Raw genomic sequence first — 27,773 nt, 5'->3', positions numbered from 1 at the left:
TGGTCCTTTGTTATGGCAGCCCCAGCAAACTAACACACAGTAGACAAGGAACACCCAACATACTGGCATTTTGAGACGCACTAACATTGCAAGAGCTAATAGCCCAGGAAAGTCCACACAGAAGTAAAGTGAATTTTTATTTTTATTTATTTATTTATTTATTTATTTGAGATGGAGTCTTGCTCCGTCACCCAGGCTGGAGTGCAGTGGCGCGATCTTGGCTCACCGCAACATTCGCCTCCTGGGTTCAAGCAATTCTCATGCCTTAGCCTCCCGAGTAGCTGGGATTACAGGCACATGCCACCACACCCAGCTAATTTTTTTGTATTTTTAGTAGAGACGGGATTTTACCATGTTGGCCAGGCTGGTCTCGAACTCCTGACCTCAGGTGATCCGCCTACCTCAGTCTCCCAAAGTGCTGGGATTACAGGCGTGAGCCACTGTGCCCAGCAAGTAAAGTGAATTATATCATCAAAGACGTTACAACCCACAGATAGCTCAAGGGCACGTGTTGGCAGATATGTCCATCGTTGTCCTGTGTGGATATGACCAGGTTATGGCCTGTCTGGCCACACTATGTAGGGGTCTTGCTTTTCAGCTGGTATGCCTTTCTAGAAGTTCCATGGGCCAGCCAGGTGTGAGGGTGAACACCTGTAGTCCCAGCTACTTGGGCGGCTGAGGCGGGAGGATCACTCGAGCCCAGGAGGCAGAGGGTGCAGTGAGCTATGATCGTGCCACTGCACTCCAGCCTGGGTGGCAGAATGAAACCCTGTCTCAAAAAACAAACAAAAAAAAAAGGATAGAAGTTCCATGGGCCAAGTCTTCTGGCAAAGGTCTGATTCTGCCACTTAGCTTGTGCAAACCTCACCCAAGACATTGAGAAAGTTGCTGGTCGAAAATAATTTTGATGGTTTCTGGGTTATTTGTGCTGTTTGAGACCAGGAAGGAAGCAGTGTCTGGAGAGGATGACATGGGGTGAGTACAGAAGCTCTCCTGTCTTCTCTGCTGATGTTCTGTATTTTTAGGTTTGTAATTTGCAATGATGTGGGGACTACATGAGACCAGCCCACTTAATGTATTTCTGTGCAAGGCAGATCTAGAGGTCTAGCTCAAAGGGAAATTTTGCTGTCACCACTTTCAAAGCTTTCGTTTGAAAAAAAAAAGGAAAAGATGGGGAAAGTAAAAATAAAAATAAAAATATCGGCCAGGTACAGTGACACATGCCTGTAATCCCAGCACTTTGGGAGGCCATCGCAGAAGGACTGCTTGATCCCAGGAGTTTGAGACCAGCCTGGGCAACAGGGCGAGACCTCATCTCTATAAAAATAATAATAATAATCTTGAGCCAGGTACAGTGGCTCACACCTATGATCCTAACAATTTGGGAAGCCCAAGTAGGAGGATCAATTGAGGCCAGGAGTTTGAGACTGGCCTGGGCAACATAGCGAGACTCCCTCTCTTTAAATGCTACAAAAAATTGGCCAGGCATGGTGGTGTGCATGTGTAGTCCCAGCTACTCAGGAGGCTGAGATGGGAGGATCGCCTGACCCCAGAAGTTTGAGGCTGCAGGAAAAGGAGCCCAGTCGCAGCTCTTTGTGGTTCAGAGGCACCAGGATATTTCATCCCAGGTTCAACACCAGCCCCAGGGTCCTCAGGGCTAGTATCACTTCCCAAGAGTCATGATCAGGAACTTAGTGAAGATCCTTTCAACCCCAGAAGTAGGAGACCTCCCACCACCAAGCTCTGAGCATCCTCCCAGCTCACCATCTACTAGGGCAAGCCCAAGTCCTCACTCTAGAAACAGCCTGACTTGCATCCCTGGGAACTTGCTACATCCAGGGTGCCAATCCCGTTTGGGGCACATCTGTGTGTCCAGTCATGAAGAGGCAAGGCCGTCCATGAAAGGGCAGGAGATTCTCATCTCAAAGAGACACTCGAATATGGACCCCCAGCCTCGGCCCTGGGCTTCAACAGGAACATTTCCGCTCACAAATCCAATATGTAGTTTTGTAGCAAGAGAGATCATTCCAGGTGCCACCTTTGTTCATGGTAGCACAGTCCTCATCATGGATGTTATTGGGTTCCTCTGGCTCCCAGAAGCTGGATGAAGGAAAAAGTGGGCAGAGGGACGGGGATCTTTAGGGTGGTGAAACTCTTCTGTATAATACTGTAATGATGAATACCTGGCACTACTCATTTGTCAAAACCCATATTAGGCCGTGTGTGGAGGCTTACACTTGTAAGCCGGGCAAGGTGAGCCACCGTGCCTGGCCCTTAATCAATTTCTGTTGGGGGTTTTTTTTTTTGTTAACCAATTTTTTTGGGGGGTTTTTTGTTTTGTTTTGTTTTGGAGACAGAGTCTCACTCTGTCGCTGAGGCTGGAGTGCAGTGGCATGATCTCGGCTCACTGCAACCTCTGTCTTCTGGGTTCAAGCAATTCTCCTGCCTCAGCCTCCCAAGTAGCCGGGATTACAGGTGTCCACCACCACACCCAGCTAGTTTTTATATTTTTAGTAGAGACGGGGTTTCACCATGTTGGCCAGGCTGGTCTTAAACTCCTGACCTCAAGTGATCCGCCCGCCTCAGCCTCCCAAAGTGCCAGGATTACAGGCACGAGCCACCATACCTGGCCCCTTAATCAATTTCTGAATCTGGTCAGTTTCTGTCTTGTCTTCCAAGGACTCTTTCCTTTACAACCTCCCAACCCAACCTCCCCAACCTTCTAGGAATTGTTTAGATCATGTAGGCTCTTGCTTAAAGCAGGGCCTGATTCAGGGACTCAAGTGTGTAGGATTTATTAAAGGATGTTCTTAGGAGAGAGGTGAGGGAAGCTAGATGGAGAAGGGGAAGGAATTGAGCAGGAGCGTGGACTCAGATGACTCTAGCCTCAGCCTGACCCCAACGGAGACCACTGGGATGTCAACAGCACCAGAGTCATCCCAACTTGTCACAAGGGGTCCAGGCTTCTCTTAGGCTGTCACCGGTTGTGAGCTGACCCCAGTGGAGTTGGGTAATGTCTTAGGTGAGCAGGCTCCCATTCAGGTGAGAATAGCTTTCTGGAAAAAGCATTCCTGTGAGCCTTTAGCAGCCAATGTTCCGCCAGGTGCGGTGGCACACACCTGTAATCCCAGCACTTTGGGAGGCCAAGACGGGCAGATCACCTGAGGTCAGGAGTTCGAGACCAGCCTGGCCAACATGGTGAAACCCCGTCTCTACTAAAACTACAAAAATTAACCAAGCATGATGGCGGGCGCCTGTAATCCCAGCTACTCGGGAGACTGAGGCAGGAGAATCGCTTGAATCCAGGAGGCAGAAGTTGCAGTGAGCCGAGTTTGTGCCACTGCCCTACAGCTTGGGCCACAGAGTGAGACTCTGTCTCAAAAAAAAAAAAAAAAAAAAAAAATTAGCGAGGCGTGGTGGTGCACACCTGTAATCCCAGCTACTCAATAGTCTGAGGTGGGAGAATCACTTGAGCCTGGGAGGCAGAGGTTGCATTGGGTCAAGATTGCACCACTGCACTTCAGCCTGGGCAACAGAGTGAGACTCTGTCTCAAAAAAAAAAAAAAAAATCTTCCTCATCCTTCCACCCTCCCCTTTTTCTCCCAACCATTAGCCTGGGGAGCTTGATATATTTCAGCAGTTGTACGAAAAGGTTGAGATGTTGCAATGGAGGAAATACTGAAGGTTCAGAGTCCAGACAGCCTGTCACCAAAAAATCACCCTGGTGCTGTCCCTGTCTGGCCCAGCCTGGGATTCTAGACACCCTATCAACTTGGACTGCAAGGATGCCAAGCACACAGGGAAATGGGAATGACTGGGGGTGGTGTACCAAAATAATAAGCAACGCTACCTGTGCCACACACCCTGCAATCAGGGTCTCTAGGCCCCTTCTTTGCCAGGGACAAACCTTTTAGTTGTTAGGTGATGTGGAAGTCCAAGGGGCAGCAGAAGGATTCTCAGGAGGTTTAAGGCAATGGCAATTTACCAAACAGGACAGGAATTTTTCTGTGTTTAAAATTAGTAGAGGCCAGGTGCGGTGGCTCAAGCCTGTCATCCCAGCACTTTGGGAGGCTGAGGCGGGTGGATCGCTTGAGCTCAGGAGTTCCAAACCAGCCTGGGCAACATGGTAAAACCCCACCTCTACTAAAATTACAAAAAATTAGCCACGCATGGTGGTGTGTGCCTGTGGTCCCAGCTACTTGGGAGGCTGAGGCAAGAGGATTACCTGAGCCTGAGAGATTGAGGCTGCAGTGAGCTGAGATTGCACCACTGCACTCCAGCCTGGGTGACAGGGCGAGACTGTCTCAAAAAACTAAAATAAGGCTGGGCGCAGTGGCTCACACCTATAATCCCAACACTTTGGGAGGCCAAAGTGGGCAGATCACCTGAGGTCAGGAGTTCAAGACCAGCCTGGCCAACATGGTGAAACCCCATCTCTACAAAATTACAAAAATTAGCCAGGCATGATGGCAGGTGCGTGTAATCCCAGCTACTTGGGAAACTAAGGTGGGAGAATCAACCTCTACCCAGGAGACAGAGGTTGCAGTGAGCCGAGATCGCGCCATTGCACTCCAGCCTGAGCGACAGCGAGACTCCGTCTCAAAAAAAAAATAAATAAATAAATAATAAAATAAAATAAAACAAGTAGAGCTGTACCAGTAAGAACCAGCTCCTGGCCGGACGCAGTGGCTCACGCCTGTAATCCCAGCACTTTGGGAGGCCAAGGCGGGTGGATCACGAGGTCAGGAGATGGAGACCATCCTGGCTAACACGGTGAAATCCCGTCTCTACTAAAAATACAAAAAAATTAGCCAGGCATGGTGGTGGGCGCCTGTAGTCCCAGCCACTCGGGAGGCTGAGGCAGAGAATACCTTGAACCTGGGAGGCGGAGCTTGCAGTGAGCCAAGATTGCGCCACTGCACTCCAGCCTGGGCGACAGAGCAAGACTCCTTCTCAAAAAAAAAAAGAAAGAAACAGCTCCTGACTCCTTCAACCATGTACTCCATCACCTTCTCCCCTCCCCATGGTCAGGACCTACAGAGGAAGCAGAGAGAACCCAGGAAACCCAAGCACTTGCCTTAATGTCACAGGAGACCCATCCAGCCACCTCCAGTCCCCTTCCTGGGCCCTGTCATTCAGCCCCAGCCAGTACACCCGTGGAGAGCCGTGGGCCTTGGCCACAAAATTCTGCAAATACAAACTCCATTCAGCCAGCCATTCCTCTACATGACGCTCAGGGTGAGGACCTGCCCTGTACCCTGTCCCACACATTTAGGGCTTGGGAACGTCACCTCCCACAACCCGTCCCCATCCCCATGGTATGCAGAACAGGATCAATGTCTTCCTCCCACTGTAGCGTGTGTGGTGGGAATAATCACGCTACTTTTTCTCATGCAATCTGTGAACTGCTCCGTGCCTCAGTTTCCTCACCTGTAAAATGGGTTAACAGTAGCTACCTCCTGGTAGTGTTGTGAGGATTAATTTTTTTTTTTTTTTTTTTTTTTTTGAGAGGGAGTTTCGCTCTGTCACCCAGGCTGGAGTGCTGTGGTGCGATCTCAGCTCACTGCAGCCTCCGCCTCCTGGGTTCAAGCGATTCTCCTGCCTCAGCCTCCTGAGTGGCTGGAATTATAGGTACCCGCCACCAGGCCCAGCTAATTTTTGTATTTTTTAGTAGAGACGGGGTTTCACCGTGTTGACCAGGCTGATCTGAAACTTCCGACCTCAGTTGATTCACCTGCCTCAGCCTCCCAAAGTGCTGGAATTACAGATGTGAGCTACCACACCCAGCCTTTTTTTTTTTTTTTTTTTTTTTTTTTTTGAGACAGGTTCTCACTCTGTCAACCAGACTGGAGTGCAGTGGTGCGATCATGGCTCACTGCATGTCCCAGAGGTCACTGTAAGTCTCCCAAAGAGCTAGGATTACAGGCATGAGCCACTGTGCAGGGCCTCATACTGTGGACATCTTAGTATGTAGCATTATAACATTTAAGTGACATTTTTAGCAATAGTAACTGATTTTTTTTTTTGGTTTCTCTTGCACTTTTGTGCTACTCGGTAGCCTTAATCTGCATCCAAACAACATAAGAGTTCATTGTTCCAGGAAAAGAAAGAAGGAAGATGAAAAGTAGGTTTCCTGGCTTTGGTATTTCAAAAGCCCAGGCTTTTAACACGCTGCCTCATATCTGTAATCCCAGCACTTTAGCCAAAGAGGGAGGATCGCTTGAGCCTAGGAGTTCGACACTAGTCTGGGCAACATACTGAGACCCCATATCTACAAAAATTTTTAAAAATTAGCCAGACATGCTGGTGCATGTCCATAGTCCCAGCTACTCAGGAGACTGAGGTGGGAGAATCCCTTAAGCCCATGAGTTCAAGGCTGCAGTGAGCTATGAATGCACCACTGCACTCCAGCCTGGGCAGCAGAGCAAGACCCTGTTCTGAAAAAAAATCAAAATCCCGGGTCTTTGGAAGAAAAGAAAGGACTTATGACAAAGATAAAAGATAGGGAAGAAAATATAGTTAGAAGCAACTCCTCTCCAAACAAACTAATTTATGGTGAAAGAAATTAGCCCGGTGGTTGCAAGTAGGGGGCAGGGAGGGATTAACTAGAAAAAGGACATAAAAAAACTTTCTAGGGTGGTGGAAAGATTATAAATATTGGTTAGTTTGACAGTTACACAGGCGTATGTATTTGTCAAAGTTCACTGAACATAACACCAAAGATCTGTGCATTTTACTGCATGCAAATCACATCTAACTCACCCAACTTACCACCAAACCAAGATTCCTTAAAATGTGGGGAGGTGGCCGGGCGCGGTGGCTCACGCCTGTAATCCCAGCACTTTGGGAGGCCGACGCGGGTGGATCACCTGAGGTCAGGAGTTCAAGACCAGCTTGGCCAACGTGGCAAAATCTCATCTCTACTAAAAATACAAAAATTAGCCAGGCGTGGTGGCATGCCTGTATTCCCAGCTACTCGGGAGGCTGAGAGAGGAGAATTGCTTGAAACCAGGAGGCAGAGGTTGCAGTGAGCTGAGATCGCGACAGTGCACTCCAGCCTGGGCAACAAAAAGCAAAACCCCATCTCAAAAAAAAAAAAAAAATGTGGGGAGGTCAAAGTGCTGGGATTACAGGCGTGAGCCACCACGCCCAGCCCATTTTAGACTTTTTGACTGCCCTGTGATATCAGTTAGCTAATGAGTTTAGAAAAAGTTATGATTTTGTAGTTATTCTGGCTATTGTTGCTGTTCGGGTGTGAGTAACACTCGCCCTAGCTTTCCACATCCTGGAATTCTTTGTGTTTTAAGAATTTTTTACTATAATCTATTTCATGTGTTCTACTATAGGCAATGCCAATTGCTGTTTGCTTTTATTTATTTGCAGTTTTGATTTCTTCTTTAACCCAAAGTCATCTGGTGACTTTAAAAAAAATTTTTTTTTGAGACAGAGTCTTGCTTTGTCTCCCAGACTGGAATGCAGTGGTGCGATCCCAGCTCACTGCACCCTCCGCCTCGCAGGTTCAAGCGATTTTCCTGCCTCAGCCTCCTGAGTAGCTGGGATTACAGCCACGCGCCACCATGCCAAGCTCATTTTTGTATTTTTAGTAGAAACAGGGTTTCACCATGTTGGCCAGGCTGGTCTCAAACTCCTGACCTCAGATGATCTGCCCACCTCGGCCTCCCAAAGTGCTGGGATTACAGAGTGAGCCACTGCAGCCGGCCGACTTTAAACATTCTTAAGGTGATTGAAATTTTTGTAAAAGAAAATATTTCTGTCGTTACAGCATTGTGGTCAAAGAATGTGGGTAATAAAATTTCTGCTTTGACGGAAAAAAAAATGTGGGGAGGTAAAGTCACCCTGGGAAGGAAATAATAAATGTGTAGACATGGCAGGTCCCAGAGAGAAGAATCTGGCATCTCATTTCCGGTGAGCATCAGGTGATGGTAAAAACCCCAGATGGGTTTGGAGACTCTAAAAAGCAGAAGGGGCCTGGGCACTATTTCCTGGGTAAAGCCCCAGGGAGGTGTCAGAAAATCAGAGAGCGGAAAGGGCTTCCTGTCCTATCAGATGAGATGGAGGCTTAGAAGGCTTCACAGTGTCTTAGACCCCAGAATGGGATAGGAGGAGCAGAAAGATCTCTTGTGCCCAAGAACAGCAGGAAAAGACCTCCAGGCCCAAAAGGCTTTGCTGATGGAAGAGTGGGATGCCTCAGAGGCAGCCTAGATGGTCCAAAGACTGAGCCCCAGAAAACCAGAAGACTCTTTAACATTTAGAGAGTCCTTACTATTTCTAGGCACCAAAATCAGAGCAGTTTAAGAAGAGGGAACTCATATGTCTTGGTCATCACTGGATCCCCAGTATGTAGAATGTCTCCAGCACATAGTAGGTGCTCAGGAAATGTTGGTTGAATTAATGAATTAAGAAGTGAGCCATGGGCTAGGCATGGTGGCTCATGCCTGTAATCCCAGCACTTCGGGAGGTCAAGGGGAGCAGATCACTTGAGATCATTAGCTAGAGAGCAGCCTGGCCAACATGATGACACCTTAACTCTTCTAAAAAAAAAAGTACAAAACTTAGCTGGGAGTGGTGGCATGTGACTATAGTCCCAGTTACTTGGGAGGCTAAAGCAGGAGAATCACCTGAACCTGGGAGGTGGAGGCTGCAGTAAGCCAAGATCATGCCACTGCACTCCAGCCTGGGCAACAGGGCAAGACTCCATCTCAAAAAAAAAAAAAAAAAAAAACCTATTTAACTACTCATACAAATAATGCTATGAAACAGAGGGATAAAAAACAGAAGGGACATGACATACAGGAAAATAATAAGATAATAGACCTAAATCCAACCCAATCAGTAATTATATTAAATGTAAATGGTCTAAAAATACCAGTTAGGCTGGGTACAGTGGCTCATGCCTATAATCCCAGCACTTTCGGAGGTGAAGGTGGCAGATCACTTGAGGTCAGGAGTTCCAGACCAGCCTGGGCAAAATGGCAAAACCTCAATTCTACAAAAAATGTTAAAAATTATCCAGGCATGGTGGCACACACCTGTCATCCCAGCTGCTAGATGGGGAGCTGAGGTGGGAGAATCACTCGAGCCCAGGAGGCCAAGGCTGCCATGAGCTGAGGCTGCACCACTGCACTCCAGCCTGGGTGACAAAGTGAGACCCTGTCTCCGAAAATACATAAATAAGTAAATGAAAACACCAATTAAAAGCTAGAGATTATCAGATCAGATTTTAAAAACCCAAACCCAACTATATACTGTCTGGGGAAAAAAACATTTTAAATATAATGACATAAATAAATTAAAAATAAAATGAATAGAAAACATAAACCAAGAGCCTAGGCAACATAGCAAGACCCTGTCTCTACAAAAGTAAAAGTAATTTGCTGGGCCGGGTGCGGTGGCTCACGCCTGTAATCCCAGCACTTTGGGAGGCCGAGGCAGGCAGATCACAAGGTCAGGAGATTGAGACCATCCTGGGTAACACAGTGAAACCCCGTCTCTACTAAAAATACAAAAAATTAGCTGGGCGTGGTGGCAGGCGCTTGTAGTCCCAGCTACTTGGGAGGTGAAGTGGGAAAATGGCGTGAACCCAGGAGGCGGAGCTTGCAGTGAGCCGAGATCACGTCACTGCACTCCAGCCTGGGTGACAGAGCGAGACTCCATCTCAAAAAATAATAATAATAATAATTTGCTGGGTACAGTGGCAAGTGCCTGGTAGTCCTAGCTACTCAGGAGGGTGAGGTGAGAGAATTGCTGGAGCCTAGGACTTTGAGGCTGCAACGAGCTGTGATTATACCACTGTACTCCAGCTTGAGTGACAGAGCGAGATCTTGTCTCTGAAAAACAGAAAAAAGGAAACATAAATCATACTATAGTCCTGTGTCTATGGTCAAGACCACGGACTTGAAAGCCGGCTACCTAGGCTCAAATCCCACTAGTTGTAAGTGACTCCAGGCAAGTTGCTTACATGTATTGTAACCTTGACTTCCTCACCTGTGAAGTACAGATGATACATATTGTGTACAAATAGTAATACTACCTAAATTGTAGTAGCAAATCATTAAAGCTGTTTACCCACATTCCAATCCTCCTTCTGGTTGCAGGGAGGTAAGACATTTCCCTACCACCTTAAAAGATAGGTGTGTACATGTGACTTTTGTGAGCAAAAGTAAATGGAAACTCTGACAGTCAATGTATGATTTCCCTCATCTATTTTCACCATTGGACTATGGAGACTGTCTGTTACCGCAGCATGAAGTAACCCCTCCTAGCCTGGCGTGGTGGCTCACACCTATAATCTCAGCACTTCGGGAGGCAGAGGCAGGAGGATCACCTGAAGTCAGGAGTTCGAGAACAGCCTGGCCAACATGGAGAAACCTCATCTCTACTAATAATACAAAAGTTAGCCGGGCGTGGTGGCACACACCTGCAATTCCAGCTACTCGGGAGGCTGAGGCACTAGAATTGCTTGAACCCGGAAGGCAGAGGTTGCAGTGAGCCGAGATTGCACCACTGCACTCCAGCCTGGGTGACAGAGTGAGAGTCCATCTCAAAAAAAAAAAAAAAAAAGGCCGGGCGTGGTGGCTCACGCCTGTAATCCCAGCACCTTGGGAGGCCGAGGCGGGCGGATCACGAGGTCAGGAGATCAAGACCATCCATCCTGGCTAACAAGGTGAAATCCCATCTCTACTAAAAATACAAAAACAAAATTAGCCAGGCATGGTGGTGGGCGCCTGTAGTCCCAGCTACTCGGGAGGCTGAGGCAGGAGAATGGCGTGAACCCAGGAGGCGGAGCTTGTAGTGAGCCAAGATCCAGCCACTGCACTCCAACCTGGGCGAAAGAGCGAGACTCCGTCTCAAAAAAAAAAAGAAAAGAAAAGAAATAACCTCTTCTGACTGGCATACTAATGTATAGGTTGTCGTGAGGATTGCATGTGTTAATGAGTGTAAGATGTAAAGTATTTGGAATACAACCTGAAACATAGAAAGTGCTACCTAACAGATATTCATTATTGTATTTTCATGTTAGAGATAAAACCAATACTTGAAACGTACAGAGGTTAAATTAACACAATCAGAATTTGAACTCAAAAACAAAGCATGTCTTCTTAACCTCTGCATGATACTATCTTAGGAAGAGCTTGCTGTTAAAGTTTTAGTAACTGAAAAGTAATTCTAATTTCTTGCCATCCAGGGAAGGGAGGGATGTGTGCACCCTGGAAGAGAAGCAGGCTGTCCCTGAAGGTTCTCAAAGGTTCAGTGGGAAGAACTCACGTGCTCAGCAAAGCTATTGATGATGACCAAGTGAGAGTAATTCTCCTGGCAGAACATCCGGGCTTCATCCCATGACTTGGTGCTTGGGGAGAAGTAGTAACACTTGCCCTCAAAGGGCAGCCAGCCTTCAGGACAGGTAATTCGGCGGCAGTCTGGGAACCAGACAGAATGCTGTCAGGATGGCCCCAGAACCTGAGCCATGTACATACTATGCCATGTACAGTTGTGCAGGCTGTACACTGCTCAACTCTGGTTGGGGGGAGGGGCACCATTCACATAGACTGCACTGAGAATGACTTCAATGGAGTGGTGTAATGTGCCAGCTCTGCCATGCCCCCCATCCCTGGGCAATTCCACAAGTGTCACTTACCTAATAAGCCCCGAAGTTCCACCAGGGACTGGTTGGTGTCAGCTCTTACACGGTCAATGTCATGCTTCAGGCCAGCTAGCCCTGCCATGCCAGTCACTGTCAGAAGGGATGGGCTTGAGGGTTACAGACTCAGAGCCCATCCTACCCATCCACCACGGACTGCAGACACATCAGAGAGAGAGGCAAGGGTTGTGTTCCCCACTGTGTCCACATTCCAGTGGGTCATGCTTGTGCTCAGAAACTACATGTACAGTGCTCAGAATCTGAGAATGGCTCAGAGAAGGGATCGATCCCGGGGATGTGGGGAAAAGTAGGGGTGGTGGGCACCCTAGAGGAAGTGGGTTTTAAAGGAAGAAAGTGATTCGATAACTGTGAGGTGAGGAAGAGGCACATTAGGCAGGGACTATCTTAAAAGCAAAGATGCAGGCTGCCCATGGTGGCTCCCACCTGTAATCCCAGCACTTTGGGAGGCCGAGGTGGGCAGATCATTTGAGGTCAAGAGTTCAAGACCAGCCTGGCCAACATGGTAAAACCCCGTCTCTACTAAAAATACAAAAATTAGCTGGGCGTGGTGGTGCATGCCTGTAATCCCAGCTACTCAGGAGGCTGAGGCAGGAGAATCACTTGAACCCCGAAGGCAGAGGTTGCAGTGAGCCAAGATCACACCACTGTGCTCCAGCCTGGGCAACAGAGTGAGACTTCATCTCAAAAAAAAAAAAAAAGCAAAGATACAGAGGCAAGTATGTTGTGGTGAGCTGGCAAAGCCTGTAAGAGTGGAGGGAAAACTCAGAAAAGCTTGAGATCAAAGTAGAATGAGCTCAGATGCCTGGATACTTTATTTTATTTTTTTTAGACAGAGTCCTGCTCTGTCCCACAGGCTGGAGTGCAATCGTGGTTCACTGCAGCTTTGACCTCCTGGGCTCAAGTGATCCTCCCACCTCAGCCTCCTGGGTAGCTGGGACTACAAGTACACAACATTATGACTGGCTAATTTTTTAAAATTTTTTGTAGAAACAAGGTCTTGCTAGGCCAGGCGCAATGGCTCATGCCCATAATCCCAGAACTTTGGGAGACTGACACAGATGGGTCACCTGAGGTTGGGAGTTCGAGACCAGCCTGGCCAACAGGGTGAAACCCCATCTCTACTAAAAATACAAAAAATTAGCCGGCAGTGGTGGCAGATGCCTGTAATCTGAGCTATTCAGGAGGCTGAGGCAGGAGAATCACTTGAACCTGGGAGCGGGAGGTTGCAGTGAGCTGAGATCGCGCCACTGTACTCCGGCCTGGGCAACAAGAGCAAAACTCTGTCAAAAGAAAGAAAGCAAGACAGAAAGAAAGTAAGAAGGAAGGAAAGAAGGAAGGAAAGAAGGAAGGAAGGAAGGAAGGAAGGAAAAAGAGGGAGAGAAGGGAGGGAGGGAGGGAGGGAGGGAGGGAGGGAGAGAGGGAGGGAGGGAGGAAGGGAAAGAAAGAAAGAACGAACAAACGAAAGAAAGAAAGTTTTGCCGTGCCCAGGCTGGTCTTGAACTCCTGGCCTCAAGGGATCCTCCCACCTTGGCCACCCAAAGTGCTAGGATTACAGACATGAGCCACTGTGCCCAGCCTAATATGTGGATCCTTGAATGCCAAGCTAAAGGTTTCACCTTGGACCCTGGACAATGAGAAGCCATTGATGGGTTTTGAGCTTGCTTGTTATGAAGCATAGGGTGAGGCAGTGTGGAATAGAGAAATATTCAGACTTCGGCAGTCATGATGAAGGCCATCCCAGGTCAGAAGATTCTTCTATAATTAATGTGTGTATTATCACTACTCCCCCACGAACTCTTCCCTTTTTCAACACTTGCTAGCTCAGTAGCTGGCCCTTCAGTTGGACAAAACAGAAACACAGGTTTTATGCCAGGCACGAAACACTTCAGGAGGCTGAGGCAGGAGGAATACCTGAGGCCAGGAGCTTGAAACCAGTTTAGTCAACATAGTGAGACCTCTTCTATACAAAAAAAAATTTTTTAATCAGCCGGGTGTGATGGCATGCGCCTATGTCCCAGCTACTCAAGAGGCTGAGGCAGGAGGATCTCTTGAGTGTGATCACGGCTCATGATCAACCTCAAACTCCCTGATTCAAGAGATCCTCCCACTTCAGCCTCTTGAGTAGTTGGGATGACAAGCACACACCACACACCACCACACCTGGCTAATTTTTTTTAGAGATGGAGTCTTGCTGTGTTGCCCAGTCTGGTCTCGAACTTCTGGCCTCAAGCAATCCTGCCTCAGCCTCCAAAAGTTCTGGGATTCCAGGCATGTGCCACTGCACCTGGACCAGTGTGTATTTCATACTTAGAGCACATCTCAGTTTGGACTGGCCACATTTCAAGTGTTCAACAGCCACATAATGGCTTGTGGCCACCATATTGGACGGTGGAGGTCTAGACACATATACACATGCACGCTTCACAGGGACGAGGACTGTGTCTGACATGTTTACCATTTTAACCCCCTGGTACCTAGCACAGTGCCCGGCAAAGATGGGGATGAGGTTGAATCTTGGAGTTGGATCTGAGGATTGGGTTAGGGCTCAATAGGAGTGGCATGAAGGAATGACTGAAAGCACTCACTGTTTGTTCGCCATGTCATCTGCTGAAAGCTTAACATTCTCAGTTCTTCCATCAACTCCTGGTCTATGAAGAAGAGTCCAAATTGAGCCCAGGTCCTCCTGTGCACCCTCCCCAATCTCTCCCCATGTCCCTTCCTGGCCCTACTCACACTTAATCAGGGTCACAGTGAGACCAAGGCAGCCCAGGAACAGGGAAGTCACCACCAGCAGACACAGGTACACCATCCACCTCTTCTGGCAGCAGCCAGGACCTCCAGACCTCTGATTGAGCCAGGGGACTGGAGTTGCTGGGGAGTGGGGATAGGGACAGAGAGACTGATACTGGGGCTTCAGAGAGTAAGGAAGAGACCCTTAAGTCTTTGTCCAAGAGCAGGGGGCAGAAGTCTGTAGTCATGACTGTTTCAGCAGATGAGGTCAGCAAGAGAGGGTTAGGGAGAGTGAACCCTGGGGAGGCTCAGGGTCTTTTTGACGCATTTACTGTGCACTAAGCATCATGTTGCATCTTTCTCTTTTTCCTTCTTTCCTTCTTGAAACAAGGTTTCACTCTGTCATCCAAGCTGGAGGGCAGTGGCGCAGTTATAGCTCACTGCAACCTCTAACACCTGGGCTCAAGCAATCCTCCCACCTCAGCCTTTCAAGTAGCTGGGTCTATAGCTGTGTGCCACTCGGCCCAGCTAATTTATTTTATTTTTTTGTAGAGATGGGGGTCTCGCCATGTTGTCCAGGCTGGTCTTGAACTCCTGGCATCAAGAGATCCTCCCTGCTTCAGCCTCCCAAAGTGCTGGGATTATAGGTGTAAGCCACTGTACCCAACCTACATCCTTCTTATCTTTTTGGAGTCTCATCCTTATGATGTAGGTTATAAGCATTATTCCCATTTTGCAAGTGAGTAAACTGAGGTTTGGTGAGGTTAGGCATGACTTGGACACAGCTTTGTTCTTAATATCTACAATGCATCATCTTCTACTCTCCGGAAGCCCCTGCCCAAGTTTCTCCTAGGTCAAGGAAGCTTGTGGACCCCGGCTTCTAATGCAAAGAACATTTCCCATATCTTATGCAAGCAGACACCTGAGTTTCTGGAGATCTGGCCTAGACTCAGAGAGGAGCAGCTTCTTTTTCTTTTTAAACATGGTCATCACCCACACCATCACTACCTCCACCATCACCACCATCATCACTCCCAACAACACCATCACTACCTCTACCACCACCACCATCACTCCCAACACCATCACTACCTCTACCACCACCACCATCATCACTCCCAACAACACCATCACTACCTCCACCACCACCACCATCACTCCCAACAACACCATCACTACCTCCACCACCACCACCATCACTCCCAACACCATCACTACCTCCACCACCACCACCATCATCACCACCAACAACACCACTACCTCCACCATCACCACCATCACCACTACCAACAACACCATCACTACCTCCACCACCACCACCATCATCACTCCCAACAACACCATCACTACCTCCACCACCACCACCATCATCACTCCCAACAACACCATCACTACCTCCACCACCACCAACATCATCACTCCCAACAACACCATCACTACCTCCACCATCACCACCATCATCACTCCCAACAACACCATCACTACCTCCACCACCAGCACCATCATCACTCCCAACAACACCACCACTACCTCCACCACCACCACCATCATCACTCCCAACAACACCATCACTACCTCCACCATCACCACCATCATCACTCCCAGCAACACCATCACTACCTCCACCACCACCATCATCACTCCCAACAACACCATCACTACCTCCACCACCACCACCATCATCACTCCCAGCAACACCATCACTACCTCCACCACCACCATCATCACTCCCAACAACACCATCACTACCTCCACCATCACCACCACCATCTCTACCAAGAACACCATCACTACCTCCACCATCACCACCATCACCACTACCAACAACACCATCACTACCTCCACCATCACCACCACCATCTCTACCAAGAACACCATCACTACCTCCACCATCACCACCATCATCACTCCCAACAACACCATCACTACCTCCACCACCACCACCATCATCATTCCCAACAACACCATCACTACCTCCACCACCATCATCATCATCTCTACCAACACCATCACTACCTCCACCTTCACCACTGGCATCATCACTACCAGCAACACCATCACTACCTCCAGCATCACCACCATCATCACTCCCAACAACACCATCACTACCTCCACTATCACCACCATCATTACTACCAACAGCACTGTCATCACCAACACCATCACTGCCTTCACCACCACCATCATCACCAACAACATTGTCATTGTCAACAATACCATCACTACCTCTACCATCATCACCAACACCATCACTACCACCACCATCACTACCACCACTATCATCATCACCATCTCACTAACACCATCACTACCTTCATCATCACCACCACCACCATCACCAACAACACCATCACTACCTCCACCCTGCATTACCACCATATCACTGTTTCCACCATCATTACCATCATCAATACCAACAACACCATCGCTATCTCCACCATCACCACCAGCATCAGTATCTCCACCATCACCATCAGCACCCAACAATGCTATCACTACCTCTACCATCATTACTACCACCAACCATCCTCTTCCTTTCCATCCTTTCCTTCCTCACCTTCCATCACAATCACCAACAGAACCATAAGTACCATCATCATTGTCAAAAACAAGACAACCACATAACTCTGGTCCTCAGAAGGACAAAAAAGAATACGTTTGCAAACTCTGATGTCAAGGAATGGCTTTCTCACTTAGAGCAGCACTCAGTAGACTAACTCAGAACAGTGCAGCAGGTCCTGAAGGAGCAGCTTCTGAAAGGAGAAGTTCCTCTGACTCAGGGTCTCACTGTAGAGCCATAAGTCTCAATCAGATACACTAGCCACTGTCAGAGGGGAAATGGGAGGACACTTACCGGCCAGGGATGGCTGCAATGGAGAAGGCTCAAGATTCACAGCTGGGAGAAAGGGGGAGAGAGGTTTATTAGAAGATGCCTAAAGACTCTGTCTTCCAAGATCAACAACCTCTGTTTTGTTCTCTGGTCAGAATTTAGGGGGCTGGCTGGGAGCAGTGGCTCACGCCTGTAATTCCAGTGCTTTCGGAGGCCAAGGCGGGTGGATCACCTGAGGTCAGGAGTTCGAGACCAGCCTGGCCAACATGGCAAAACCCCATCTCTACTAAAAATACAAAACTTTGCCGGGTGTGGTGGTTCGTGCCTGTAGTCCCAACTACTCGGGAGGCTGAAGCAGGAGAATCACTTGAACCCGGGAGGCGAAGGTTGCAGTGAGCCAGGATCGCACCACTGCACTCCAGCCTGGATGACAAAGTGAGACACTGTCTCAAAATAAATAAATAAATAAAAATTGGGGGATTGAAAGGAAACATCCAGGTATCCCCTCTTAGGCATCTTAAAGGGTCTTCCCACCGCTCACCCAGTTGAGGAGGTGGACAGGTGACAGCAGCAAGGTCCAGGCCTAGAAGAGATGAGAAAGTCATTTCAAGAAGGGCTTCAGCCAGGTGAGCAGGAAGACTCCAGCCGTCAGCTCTCACCTGTCATGTTCTGGGGCTTGCAAGGTAGTGGGGGTTTCTCTGTTTCCTTTTCTGAGGAGGGAGAAATGGTTGCTCAGGCCCAGAGCAGGGCAAAACCGGCTCTGGCTCTCTTACACTCCCAGCCCCAACTCACCTGTCCTTGGAGGTCTTGGTGGAGCACTTGAACCTGGAGAAGAGAAGCTCAGGGTGAGGGCTGGGCTGAGGATGGGAACACGTCAAAAGGAAGTGATGGAAACAAGGTTAGGATTGCAGTGGAGGGTTGGAGATTGGGTTAGAGACGGGGTTGGACGTGAGAATGGAATTGGGATTAGGGATGGAGATGGGATTAAGCTAGGGTGACCAACCAACTTGGATTGCCTGGGCGTCTCCCTATTTTATTTTTTTTAAATTTATTTACTTATTTATTTATTTATTATTTTGAGACAGAGTCTCGCTCTGTCACCCAGGCTGGAGTGCAGTGGTGCAATCTTGGCTCACTGCAAGTTCCGCCTCCCAGGCTCACGCCATTCTCCTGCCTCAGCCTCCGGAGTAACTGGGACTATAGGTGCCCGCCACCACGCCTGGCTAAGTTTTTGTATTTTTAGTAAAGAAGGGGTTTCACCGTGTTAGCCAGGATGGTCTCGATCTTCTGACCTCGTGATCCACCCGCCTCAGCCTCCCAAAATGCTGGGATTACAGGCGTGAGCCACTGTGCCCAGCTTTTTTTTTTTTTTTTTTTTTTTTTTTTGAGACGGAGTCTTTCTCTGTTGCCCAGACTGGAGTGCAGTGGTGCGATCTCATCTCACTGCAACCTCCACCCCCTGGGTTCAAGCAATTCTGCCTCAGCCTCCTCAGTAGCTGGCATTACAGGCGTACACTACCACGCCCAGCTAACTTTTATATTTTTAGTAGGGATGGGGTTCTGCCATGTAGGCCAGGCTGGTCTCGAACTCCTGACCTCAAGTGATCCACCCTCCTCAGCCTCCGAAATTGCTGGGATTACAGTCATGAGCCACCATGCCCGACCATATTTTATTTTATTTTTTAAAGACAGTGTCTTGCTCTGTCACCCAGACTGGAGTGCAGTGGTGCCATCATAGCTCACTTCACCCTTGAACTCCCGGGCTCTAGCAATCCTACCACCTCAGCCTCCTGAGAAGCAGGGACAACAGGCGCACATCACCACAACTGGCTAACTTTTTTAATTTGAAAAAAAAAAAGTTTTCGTATAGCTGAGGGTTTCACTGTGTTACCCAGGATGGTCTCTTTTTTGGGACTCCAGTGATCCTCCCACTTTGGCTTCCCAAAGTGCTAGAATTACAAACATGAGCCACCCCACCTTGCCCAAACTTCCACGTTTTTTTGTGTGTGTGTGTGTTTTTTTTTTTGCTTGTTTTTTGTTTTTTTTTTTTTGTTTTGGTAGAGATGGGCGTCTTGCTACATATTGCCCAGGCTGGTCTCGAACTCCTGGCCTCCAGTGAACTCATGGCCAAGTGATCCTCCCACCTTGGCCTCCCAAAGCAGTGAGACTACAGACACACACCACTGCAACCAGCCCAAATCTCCACTTTTACATCCTCTCATCAGACTCTTGTTGAACTCTGGGCTATGCCTTGGGTTTATTGAGATCCAAAACTAATAAAGCCCTGGGCTTTGAGTGGTAATGAGAGGAGATTGAGGAGCCCACAGTCCACTCCCAGTTTCTCAAGCACCAGCTTTTATGACTCGGGGACTTTGCAGCCAACAATTCTCTCCTGTGCTTCTCTACTTAAGAAATGTCTGCTCGGCCAGGCACGGTGGCTCACACCTGTAATCTCAGCACTTTGGGATGCCGAGGCGAGCAGATCACCTGAGGTCAGGAGTTTGAGACCAGCCTGGCCAATATGGTGAAACCCCGTCTCTACTAAAAATACAAAAATTAGCTGGGCATGGTGGCACCCACCTGTAATCCCCGCTAATTGGGAGGCTGAGACAGAAGAATCACTTGAACCCAGGAGGCAAGGTTGCAGTGAGCGCAGATTGTACCACTGAACTTCAGCCTGGGCGACAGGTGAAATTCCATCTCAAAAAAAAAAAAAGAAAAAAAAAGAAATGTCTACTCATCCCTCAAGTCACACCCCAAAGTCCCTTCCTCTAATTGAGCCCTCAATCCCCCAAGGATTTTGCCAATCTCCTGAATCCTCCTCTCTCAGCCCTGCTCAATCAAGGGTGTGTCCAAAACCGCCTCCCCCATCAGACTGGCAGATCCTTCTGACAGGGTGTGGGGTCCACGGTACCTGGCATGGGCTGGGTACAGAGGAGACTGACTGTGTGTCTACAATACCCAGTCAATGCCCCCTGGAGACCCTGTTCCCTGTATTCCCCCAGGTCACACTCCAAAAAGTCCTCTTACCTGGCTTGGGAGGAAGGTCCTTGTAGGGAGGTGTTGAGTTCTCATAGTCATCATCCTCCTCCTCCATGGTGCCTTCCAGGGGAAAGGCAAGTCAGAGCCCAGCCATTCCCTCCTCCCTCCATCCCTCAAGCCCTGGTCTCTGCCTCAGCTGCCCCATGGTGGGGATTCTGTACCCTGGGTCCTGACCACACCTGGGCCCCAGCCCCAGCCTGGCTGGAGCCTTATCTGGTGGGTCTGGACACCCAGCGATAGTATACAGATTGTGCATGGCTACAGCTAACACCAGGAACATGACAAGTGGTAGCCAGGTCTTGTCCCTCCTACTCAGGTGTCTAAGGCATCTGTCTGTTTCCCTTTCCTTTCAAAGTCAAGTACAGGCAAATCCATCTTGGGGAGAAGCCCCCAGACCTCACATACACACACACACACACACACACACACACACACACACACACACACATCTTTCTCCGGAGTTTGGATTCACACATAGAAGAAACAATGGGCCGGGGGTGGTGGCTCATGTCTGTAATTCCAGCACTTTGGGAGGCTGAGGCTGGCAGGTCGCCTGAGATTGGGAGTTGGAGATCAGCCTGAGCAACCACCATGGCGAAACCCCATCTCTACCAAAAATAGAAAAACTAGCCGGGCGTGGTGGTGCGTCCCTGTAATCCCAGCTACTTGTGAGGCTGAGGCAGATGAATCACTGGAACCCAGGAGGTGGAGGTTGCAGTGAGCTGAGATCGCATCACTGCACTCCAGCTTGAGTGACAGAGTGAGATTCTGTCTCAGAAAAAAAAAAAAAAAACAGAGTAAGGAGAAACAATGACAATAGCCCCCGTTGCAGTGAGCCGAGATAGCGCCACTATACTCTAGCCTGGGCAACACAGTGAGATTCTGTCTCAAAAAAAAAAAAAAAAAAGGGCCGGGTGCCGTGGCTCACAACTGTAATCCCAGCACTTTGGGAGGCCGAGGCGGGCAGATCACAAGGTCAGGAGATCGAGACCACCCTGGCTAACATGGTGAAACCCCATCTCTACTAAAAATACAAAAAATTAGCCGGGCATCGTGGCGGGCACCTGTGGTCCCAGCTACTCGGAAGGCTGAGGCAGGAGAATGGCATGAACCCGGGAGGTGGAGGTTGCAGTGAGCTGAGATCACGCCACTGCACTCCAGCCTGAGTGACAGAGTGAGATTCTGTCTCAAAAAAAAGAAAGAAAGGAAAAGAAGAAACCATGACAACAGCCACCCTCCTCCCCGCTCCCAGTTGAGCTCCCCTACAGAGCACCAAGTCCTGGGTGGAAGAGATGGATAAACTTCTTCCTTCAATCTAGACCAGAGACACAATAAACCAGTAAAGAGACATAGAAATAGGCTGAGTGCAGTGGCTCATGCCTATAATCCCAGCACTTTGGGAGGCCAAGGCAGGAGGATCGCTTGAGGCCAGGAGTTCAAGACCAGCCTGGGCAACATAGCAATACCCTATCTCTGTAAAAAAAAAATTTTAGAAAAAGCCATCCAGGCATGGTGGTGCACACCTGTAGTCCCAGCTATCGGGAGGCTGAGGTGGGAGGATTGCTTGAGCTCAGGAGGTTGATGCAGCAGTCAGCCATGATTGCACTACTACACTCCAGCCTGGGCAACAGAGGGAGACCCCACTCTTAAAAAAATAGAAAAGAGGCTGGGCATGGTGGCTCACACCTGTAATCTCAGCACTTTGGGAGGCCGAGGCAGGCAGATCACCTGAGGTCGGGAGTTTGAGACCAGCCTGACCAACATGGAGGAACCCCACCTTTTCTAAAAATACAAAATTAGCCGGGCACGGTGGCACATGCCTGTAATCCCGCCGCCAGGGAGGCTGAGTCAGGAGAATCACTTGAACCCGGGAGGCAGAGGTTGCTGTCAGCCAAGATTGCACCATTGCACTCCGGCCTGGGCAGCAAGAGTGAAACTCGTCTCAAGAAAAAAAAAAAGTAAAGCAATTAAGAAACATTAAAATATGTTTTTATACAGACTAAGTATTACTGCTCTAAACCTAATAAAACAGCAATGGGATAGGATAAAAGCTAATGTAGAGAGGTAATCAGGAAGTACCTCCTGGAAGTGGTAACATTTGTAACAAGATGTTAAGGGGATAGGTGTTAAGTATTCCCCCACATTCCAGGGTGAAGTACCAGGGCACTGGGTCAGTTATCTATGGCTGCATAACCAATTACCCCAAAACGCAATGACTTAAAACAACCATAAGCATTTATTATCTCACAGTTTCTGTGGTTCAGGAATCTGAGAGCAGCTTAGCTGGGTAGTTCTAGCTTGAGATCTCTTGTGTGATTTTAGTCAAGATGTTGCCTGGGACTGCAAGTCATCTACAGGCTTGACTGGGGCTAGAGGATCTGCTTCCAAGATGATGCACTCACATGGCTGTTGGTGGGAGGCCTCAGTACCTTGCCATGTGAGCCTCTCCAAAGGGATGACTGGGCATCTTCACAACACGGTAGAGGCAAAGATAGAAGCCACCACGCTCCTATGATCTAGCCTCACAAGTCACAAAGGATGGTCTCCACTATACAGTATTCTATTCATCAGATGGACGAGCTCTGAGTCGTTGTGGGAAGAGACTACACAAGGGCATGAATATGAGAATGTAAGGGTCACGGGGAACCCATCCTGAAGGCTGACTACCACAGTCATCTCTGCAGAACTTACAGGCCCTGAGAGTCATATGAGTCATATATGTAGACCCTGAGCTTCACATGAGGCTTAACAGAGAGTGACTCATGCCTGTAACCCCAGCTACTCGGGACGTTGTAGTAGGAGGATTGCTTGGACCCAAGAGCTCAAGGCTGCAGTGAGCTATGATTGCACCACTGCAGGGCAGCCTGGGTGACAAGAAAGACCGTCTCAAAAAAATTTTTAGAAAATTCTCTGGTTTCCTCGCATAAAAACTAATGAGCAGACAATTCACAGTTCTCTCTGTGTCTCTTTCAGGTTTTGGATGGAAGGGGAAGGAGGGATTTTAAAATACAAAAACACAGTTGAGTTTGAGGATGGGGATGAAGATGAGGTGGGGTTTGGACTAGAATTGGTGTTGGGATGGGGTGGGATGGGATGGAAAATGGGTTGGGGACAGGGATGGATGTGGGTAAGATCATGATGTGGTTAGGATGAAGAACAGAGTCCTTGCCAGGTTTGGGAATGGGGAAGGAGTCGAGGCTGGGCTATAGTAGAGAGGGTGATGAAGTTGGATTGGAGAGTGGATGCTGGGCTGCATGTGGAGGGGGGGACAGGACTGTGCTTTTGGAGGAGACGTGGCCCTGAAGAAGGGAATGGGATTGGTTGGTCATATATGTAGACCCAGGGCTTGAGGGTCACATTCAGACCATAAATTGGAAATGGGGCAGTGAAACAACACAGCCCAGGTCACCTCCTACCTCAGGCAAGTCCCACCATATTTCTGGACCTCCCAGGTGGCCCCACTCTGGACTCAGAGATGGGGGATATACAGCTTCAGCCCTCACGGAATGGCCCCTGTCTAAGGTCACCAGGACCAGGCCATCAGCATATCTCAGGGATTTTGTGTTTTGGGCCCCCAGGATCTCTCATGGCCTCAGGGTCCCTGGTGGCAATAAACTCAGGAAAACCTCAAAAACCTCCAGTTTCATTTTCTTTTTTTTTTTAGAAGTGGGGTCTCGCTATGCTGCCCAAGCTGGAGTGCAGCGGCTACTCACAGGAACAGTCGCACCACCGATCAGCTCGGGAGTGTCGAGCTGCTCCATTTCCAACCTGGAAACCCGTCCTCAGACACCTTAGGCAACCTGGTGGTCCCCTGCTCCCAAAACGTCACCATATTGATGCCGAACTTAGTGCAGACGCCCCATCACATACTTCACAATAGCCCAGAACTCCTGGGCTCAAGTGATCCGCCTGACTCAGCCTCCAAAGTAGCTGGGACTACAGACGTGTGCCACCACACACGGCCCAAACCTCTACTTTTTTTTTTTTTTTTTTTTTGGCAGAGATGGGGTCTTGCTATGTTGCCCCGGCTGGTCTCAAATTCCTGTCCTCAAGCGATCCTCCCACCTTGGCCTCCCAAAGTATGGAGACTACAGACGCACACCACTGCAGCTGGCCCAAACCTCCACTTTTACAACCACTTAACAGACTCTTGTTGAACCCTGTGCCATGCCTTGGGTTTGTGATCCAAGTCTAAATAAAACCTGGACTTTGAGTAGAAAGGTGAGGAGATTGGGAGCCCACAGTCCACTCCCAGTTTCTCAAGCACCAGCTTTTGTGACTCAGGGACTTTGCACCCAACATTTCTCTCCTAGACTTCTCTTCTTAAGAAATGTCTACTCATCCCTCAAGTCCCACCCCAAAGTCTCTTCCTCTATTTGAGCCCTCAGTCCCCCAAGGATTTTGCCAATCTCCTGACCCCTCCTCTCTCACCCTGCTCACCAAGACTGTGCCCAAACCCGCCTCTGCCATCAGACTAACAGGTCCTCCTGGGCAGGGTGTGGGTTCCACAGTGCCCGGCATGGGCTGGGTACAGAGGAGATTGACTGTGTGTCTACAATGCCCAGCCAATGCCCCTGGAAACCCTGTTCCCTGTATTCCCCCAAGTCACACTCCAAAAAGTCCTCTTACCTGGCTTGGGAGGAAGGTCCTTGTAGGGAGGTGTTGAGTTCTCATAGTCATCATCCTCCTCCTCCATGGTGCCTTCCAGGGGAAAGGCAAGTCAGAGCCCAGCCATTCCCTCCTCCCTCCATCCCTCAAGCCCTGGTCTCTGCCTCAGCTGCCCCATGGTGGGGATTCGGTACCCTGGGTCCTGACCACGCCTGGGCCCCAGCCCCAGCCTGGCTGGGGCCTTACCTGGTAGGTCCGGGTACCCAGTCATGGAATACAGATTATGCATGTCTAACACAAGGAACCTGACAAGTGGCAACCAGGGCTTGGCAACCTCTGCCCCCTGTCTCTCCGACTCAGGCGTCTGAGGGCTCTCTCAGTTCCCTTTTCCTTTCAAAGTCAAATACATGCAAATTCATCTTGACGGGAAGCCCTCAGACCTCACACGTGCTCACACAAGCACACAAACACACACACACACAGAGCCTTTCTCCCCAGTTTGGATTCACACACAGAAGGAATAATGACAACTGGCCTGGTGTGGTGGCTCTCGCCTGGAATCCCAGCACTTTTAGGGGCTGAGGTGGGTGGATCACTTAAGGCCAGGAGTTCGAAACCAGCTTGGCCAACATGGTGAAACCCAGTCTCTACTAAAAATACAAAAATTAGCCAGGCGCAGTGGTGGGTGCCTGTAATCCCAGCTACTCGGGAGGCTGAGGCAGGAGAATGGCGTGAACTCGGGAGGTGGAGCTTGCAGTGAGCCGAGATCGCGCCACTGCACTCCAGCCTGAGTGACAGAGTGAGACTCTGTCTCGATAAATAAATTAATTAATTAATTTTTTAAAAAACATTAAATATAAATTAATTAATTAATTAAGGGGCTTGAGATGGATGGGTTATCCTGGATTACCTAGGTGGGCCTTAAATGGTTTTACAGGCCAGGCACGGTGGCTCACGCCTGTAATCCCAGCACTTTGGGAGGCCGAGACAGGTGGATCACGAGGTCAGGAGATCAAGACCAACCTGGCTAACACGGTGAAACTCCATCTCTACTAAAAATACAAAAAATTAGCCGGGCATGGTGGCGGGTGCCTGTGGTCCCAGCTACTCAGGAGGCTAAGGCAGGAGAATGGTGTGAACCCGGGAGGCGGAGCTTACAGTGAGCAGAGATCGCACCACTGCACTCCAGCCTAGGTGATGAGCGAGACTCCGTTTCAAAAAAGAAAAATGGCGTTACAAGGGTCCTTGTAGAAGGGAAACAGAAGGAGATTTGACACAAAAAAAGGCAATGTGGTCACTAAAGTTATGCACTATTCTGCTGGCTTTGAAGATGCAAGAAGGAGCCATATGCTAAAGAATGCAGCTGCAGAGGCTGGAAACAGCAAGAAAATGGATTCTCACACTGCAGCCTCTTGAAGAAGCATGGCCCAGCCCATGAACACCTGGGTTTCAGCAGTGAGACTGATGCTGGTCTCCTGACTCCAGAACTATAAAATAATCTGGCCGGGCGCGGTGGCTCACGCCTGTAATCCCAACACTTTGGGAGGCCGAGGTGGGTGGATCACCTGAGGTCAGGAGTTCAAGACCAACCTGGCCAACATGGTGAAATCCCATCTCTACTAAAAATACAAAATTAGCCAGATATGGTGGCACGCGCCTGTAATCCCAGCTACTCAGGAGGCTGAGGCAGGAGAATCGCTTGAACCCAGGAGGTAGAGGTTGCAGTGAGCCAAGATCACATCATTGCACTCCAGCCTGGGCGACAAGAGTGAAACTCCATCTCAAAAAAATAAAATAAAATAATCCATATAAACTAACCCATTTCTGGCCGGGCGTGGTGGCTCACGCCTGTAATCCCAACACTTTAGGAGGCTGAGGCAGGTGGATCACTTGAGGTCGGGCATTCGAGACCAGCCTGGCCAACATGGTGAAATCCCACCTCTACTAAAAATACAAAACAAAAAAAATAGCTGGGCGTGATGGCAGGCACCTGTAATCCCAGCTACTCGGGTGGCTGAGGCAGGAGAGTCGCTTGAACCCGGGAGGCGGAGGCTGCAATGAGCCAAGATCTCGCCACTGCATTCCAGCCTGGGCGAAAGAGCAAGGACTCTATCTCAAAATAATAACAATAATAATAATAATCTATTTCCGTGGTTCTGAGTCACTCAATTTATGAGTAATTTGTTAGAGTCACTATAGGAAACTAATATGTACCCCAAGGGGCAAGACCCCAATTTCCCTTTGTAGAGGTTTTTACTAAAAGTAAGAGGAAATGCAACTCAGATTGGCTTCAACAACAAGGAACATTCATCAGGCCCATGGGGAACATTAGGTTGGGTTTCCATAACTGAGACTCAGAACAAGAGTGTCTCAAACAAAATAGAATGTATTTCTTAGCTGACAGGCTCAGTATAAGCAAGTGAGAGACTCTAACAAATGGAAAAACCTTCCCCCGCACCGCACGTGGGCAGTGGGGTAGCCCCGGTCTTAATTGAGGTAGGAGGGCAGCAGCAGATTAACCTCCCTTTCCATTTAAAACTGACTCTAGGGGCTGGGCTTTCCTCTTTTACATGGCCTGATGTCATAGGGCCTTCCCAAACTGTAGGAGGGTAAATGTGACTGTACCCATTCTAGAGATGGGAAAATGGAGACCTGTCTGAGAAGGAAGAAAGAGCCCATCTGTTTGCCAACATCTGCTAAGCACACACAGGCTAATCAGGCTCCAGATGGATGGGGGTGGGGAGCAGCTCCAAACAGACGTAGGAGGATAGGAGAAGGGAAAAGTAACAGGGGGAGGGACAGGTAAATAGGTCAAAAGGACTGACGGTATATCTGCCCATCAAGAGCACTTTTTGAGCTAAGCATGGTGGCTCATGCCTATAA

General features: G+C 48.9%; 1 protein-coding gene across 2 annotated transcripts; it reads right to left on the bottom strand.

The window, feature by feature from the left end:
* Positions 1-124: 124 nt before the first annotated feature.
* Positions 125-25,466, bottom strand: CLEC17A (C-type lectin domain containing 17A). 2 transcript variants are annotated; one of them, XM_024236952.3, is made up of 13 exons: positions 25,137-25,466; positions 24,912-24,983; positions 20,271-20,342; positions 18,033-18,065; positions 17,900-17,950; positions 17,782-17,823; positions 17,265-17,306; positions 14,414-14,551; positions 14,266-14,328; positions 11,657-11,752; positions 11,287-11,438; positions 5,078-5,187; positions 125-2,100 (listed from the first exon to the last, which is right to left on the bottom strand). In XM_024236952.3, exons 1-13 carry the CDS (start codon positions 25,177-25,179, stop codon positions 1,968-1,970), a joined length of 1,047 nt encoding a protein of 348 aa, XP_024092720.3. In that variant the 5' UTR covers positions 25,180-25,466; the 3' UTR covers positions 125-1,967. The 2 variants fall into 2 exon arrangements, with proteins under 2 accessions (XP_024092720.3, XP_054394679.2); XM_054538704.2 differs by lacking the exons at positions 125-2,100; positions 5,078-5,187 and adding an exon at positions 9,711-9,848 and having other exon boundaries at positions 25,137-25,464.
* Between the last annotated feature and the right edge of the window lie 2,307 nt (positions 25,467-27,773).

This window comes from Pongo abelii, chromosome 20 (assembly GCF_028885655.2).
Source record: "Pongo abelii isolate AG06213 chromosome 20, NHGRI_mPonAbe1-v2.0_pri, whole genome shotgun sequence".
Classification (NCBI taxonomy): Eukaryota; Metazoa; Chordata; class Mammalia; order Primates; family Hominidae; genus Pongo; species Pongo abelii.
The sequence above is the reverse complement of the archived record's forward strand: the minus strand, read 5'-3'. Positions and strand labels throughout refer to the sequence as shown.

Bases quoted from the DNA above. Each gene is read 5' to 3' on its own strand.
- CLEC17A (XM_024236952.3), bottom strand. From the start codon at position 25,179: ATGCATAATCTGTATTCCATGACTGGGTACCCGGACCTACCAG. The intron at 17,824-17,899 runs GTGAGAGCTGAC...CATCTCTTCTAG, and splicing joins CAAGCCCCAGAACATGACAG to GCCTGGACCTTGCTGCTGTC. The intron at 14,329-14,413 runs GTGAGTAGGGCC...TCTTCTTCATAG, and splicing joins CACTGTGACCCTGATTAAGT to ACCAGGAGTTGATGGAAGAA.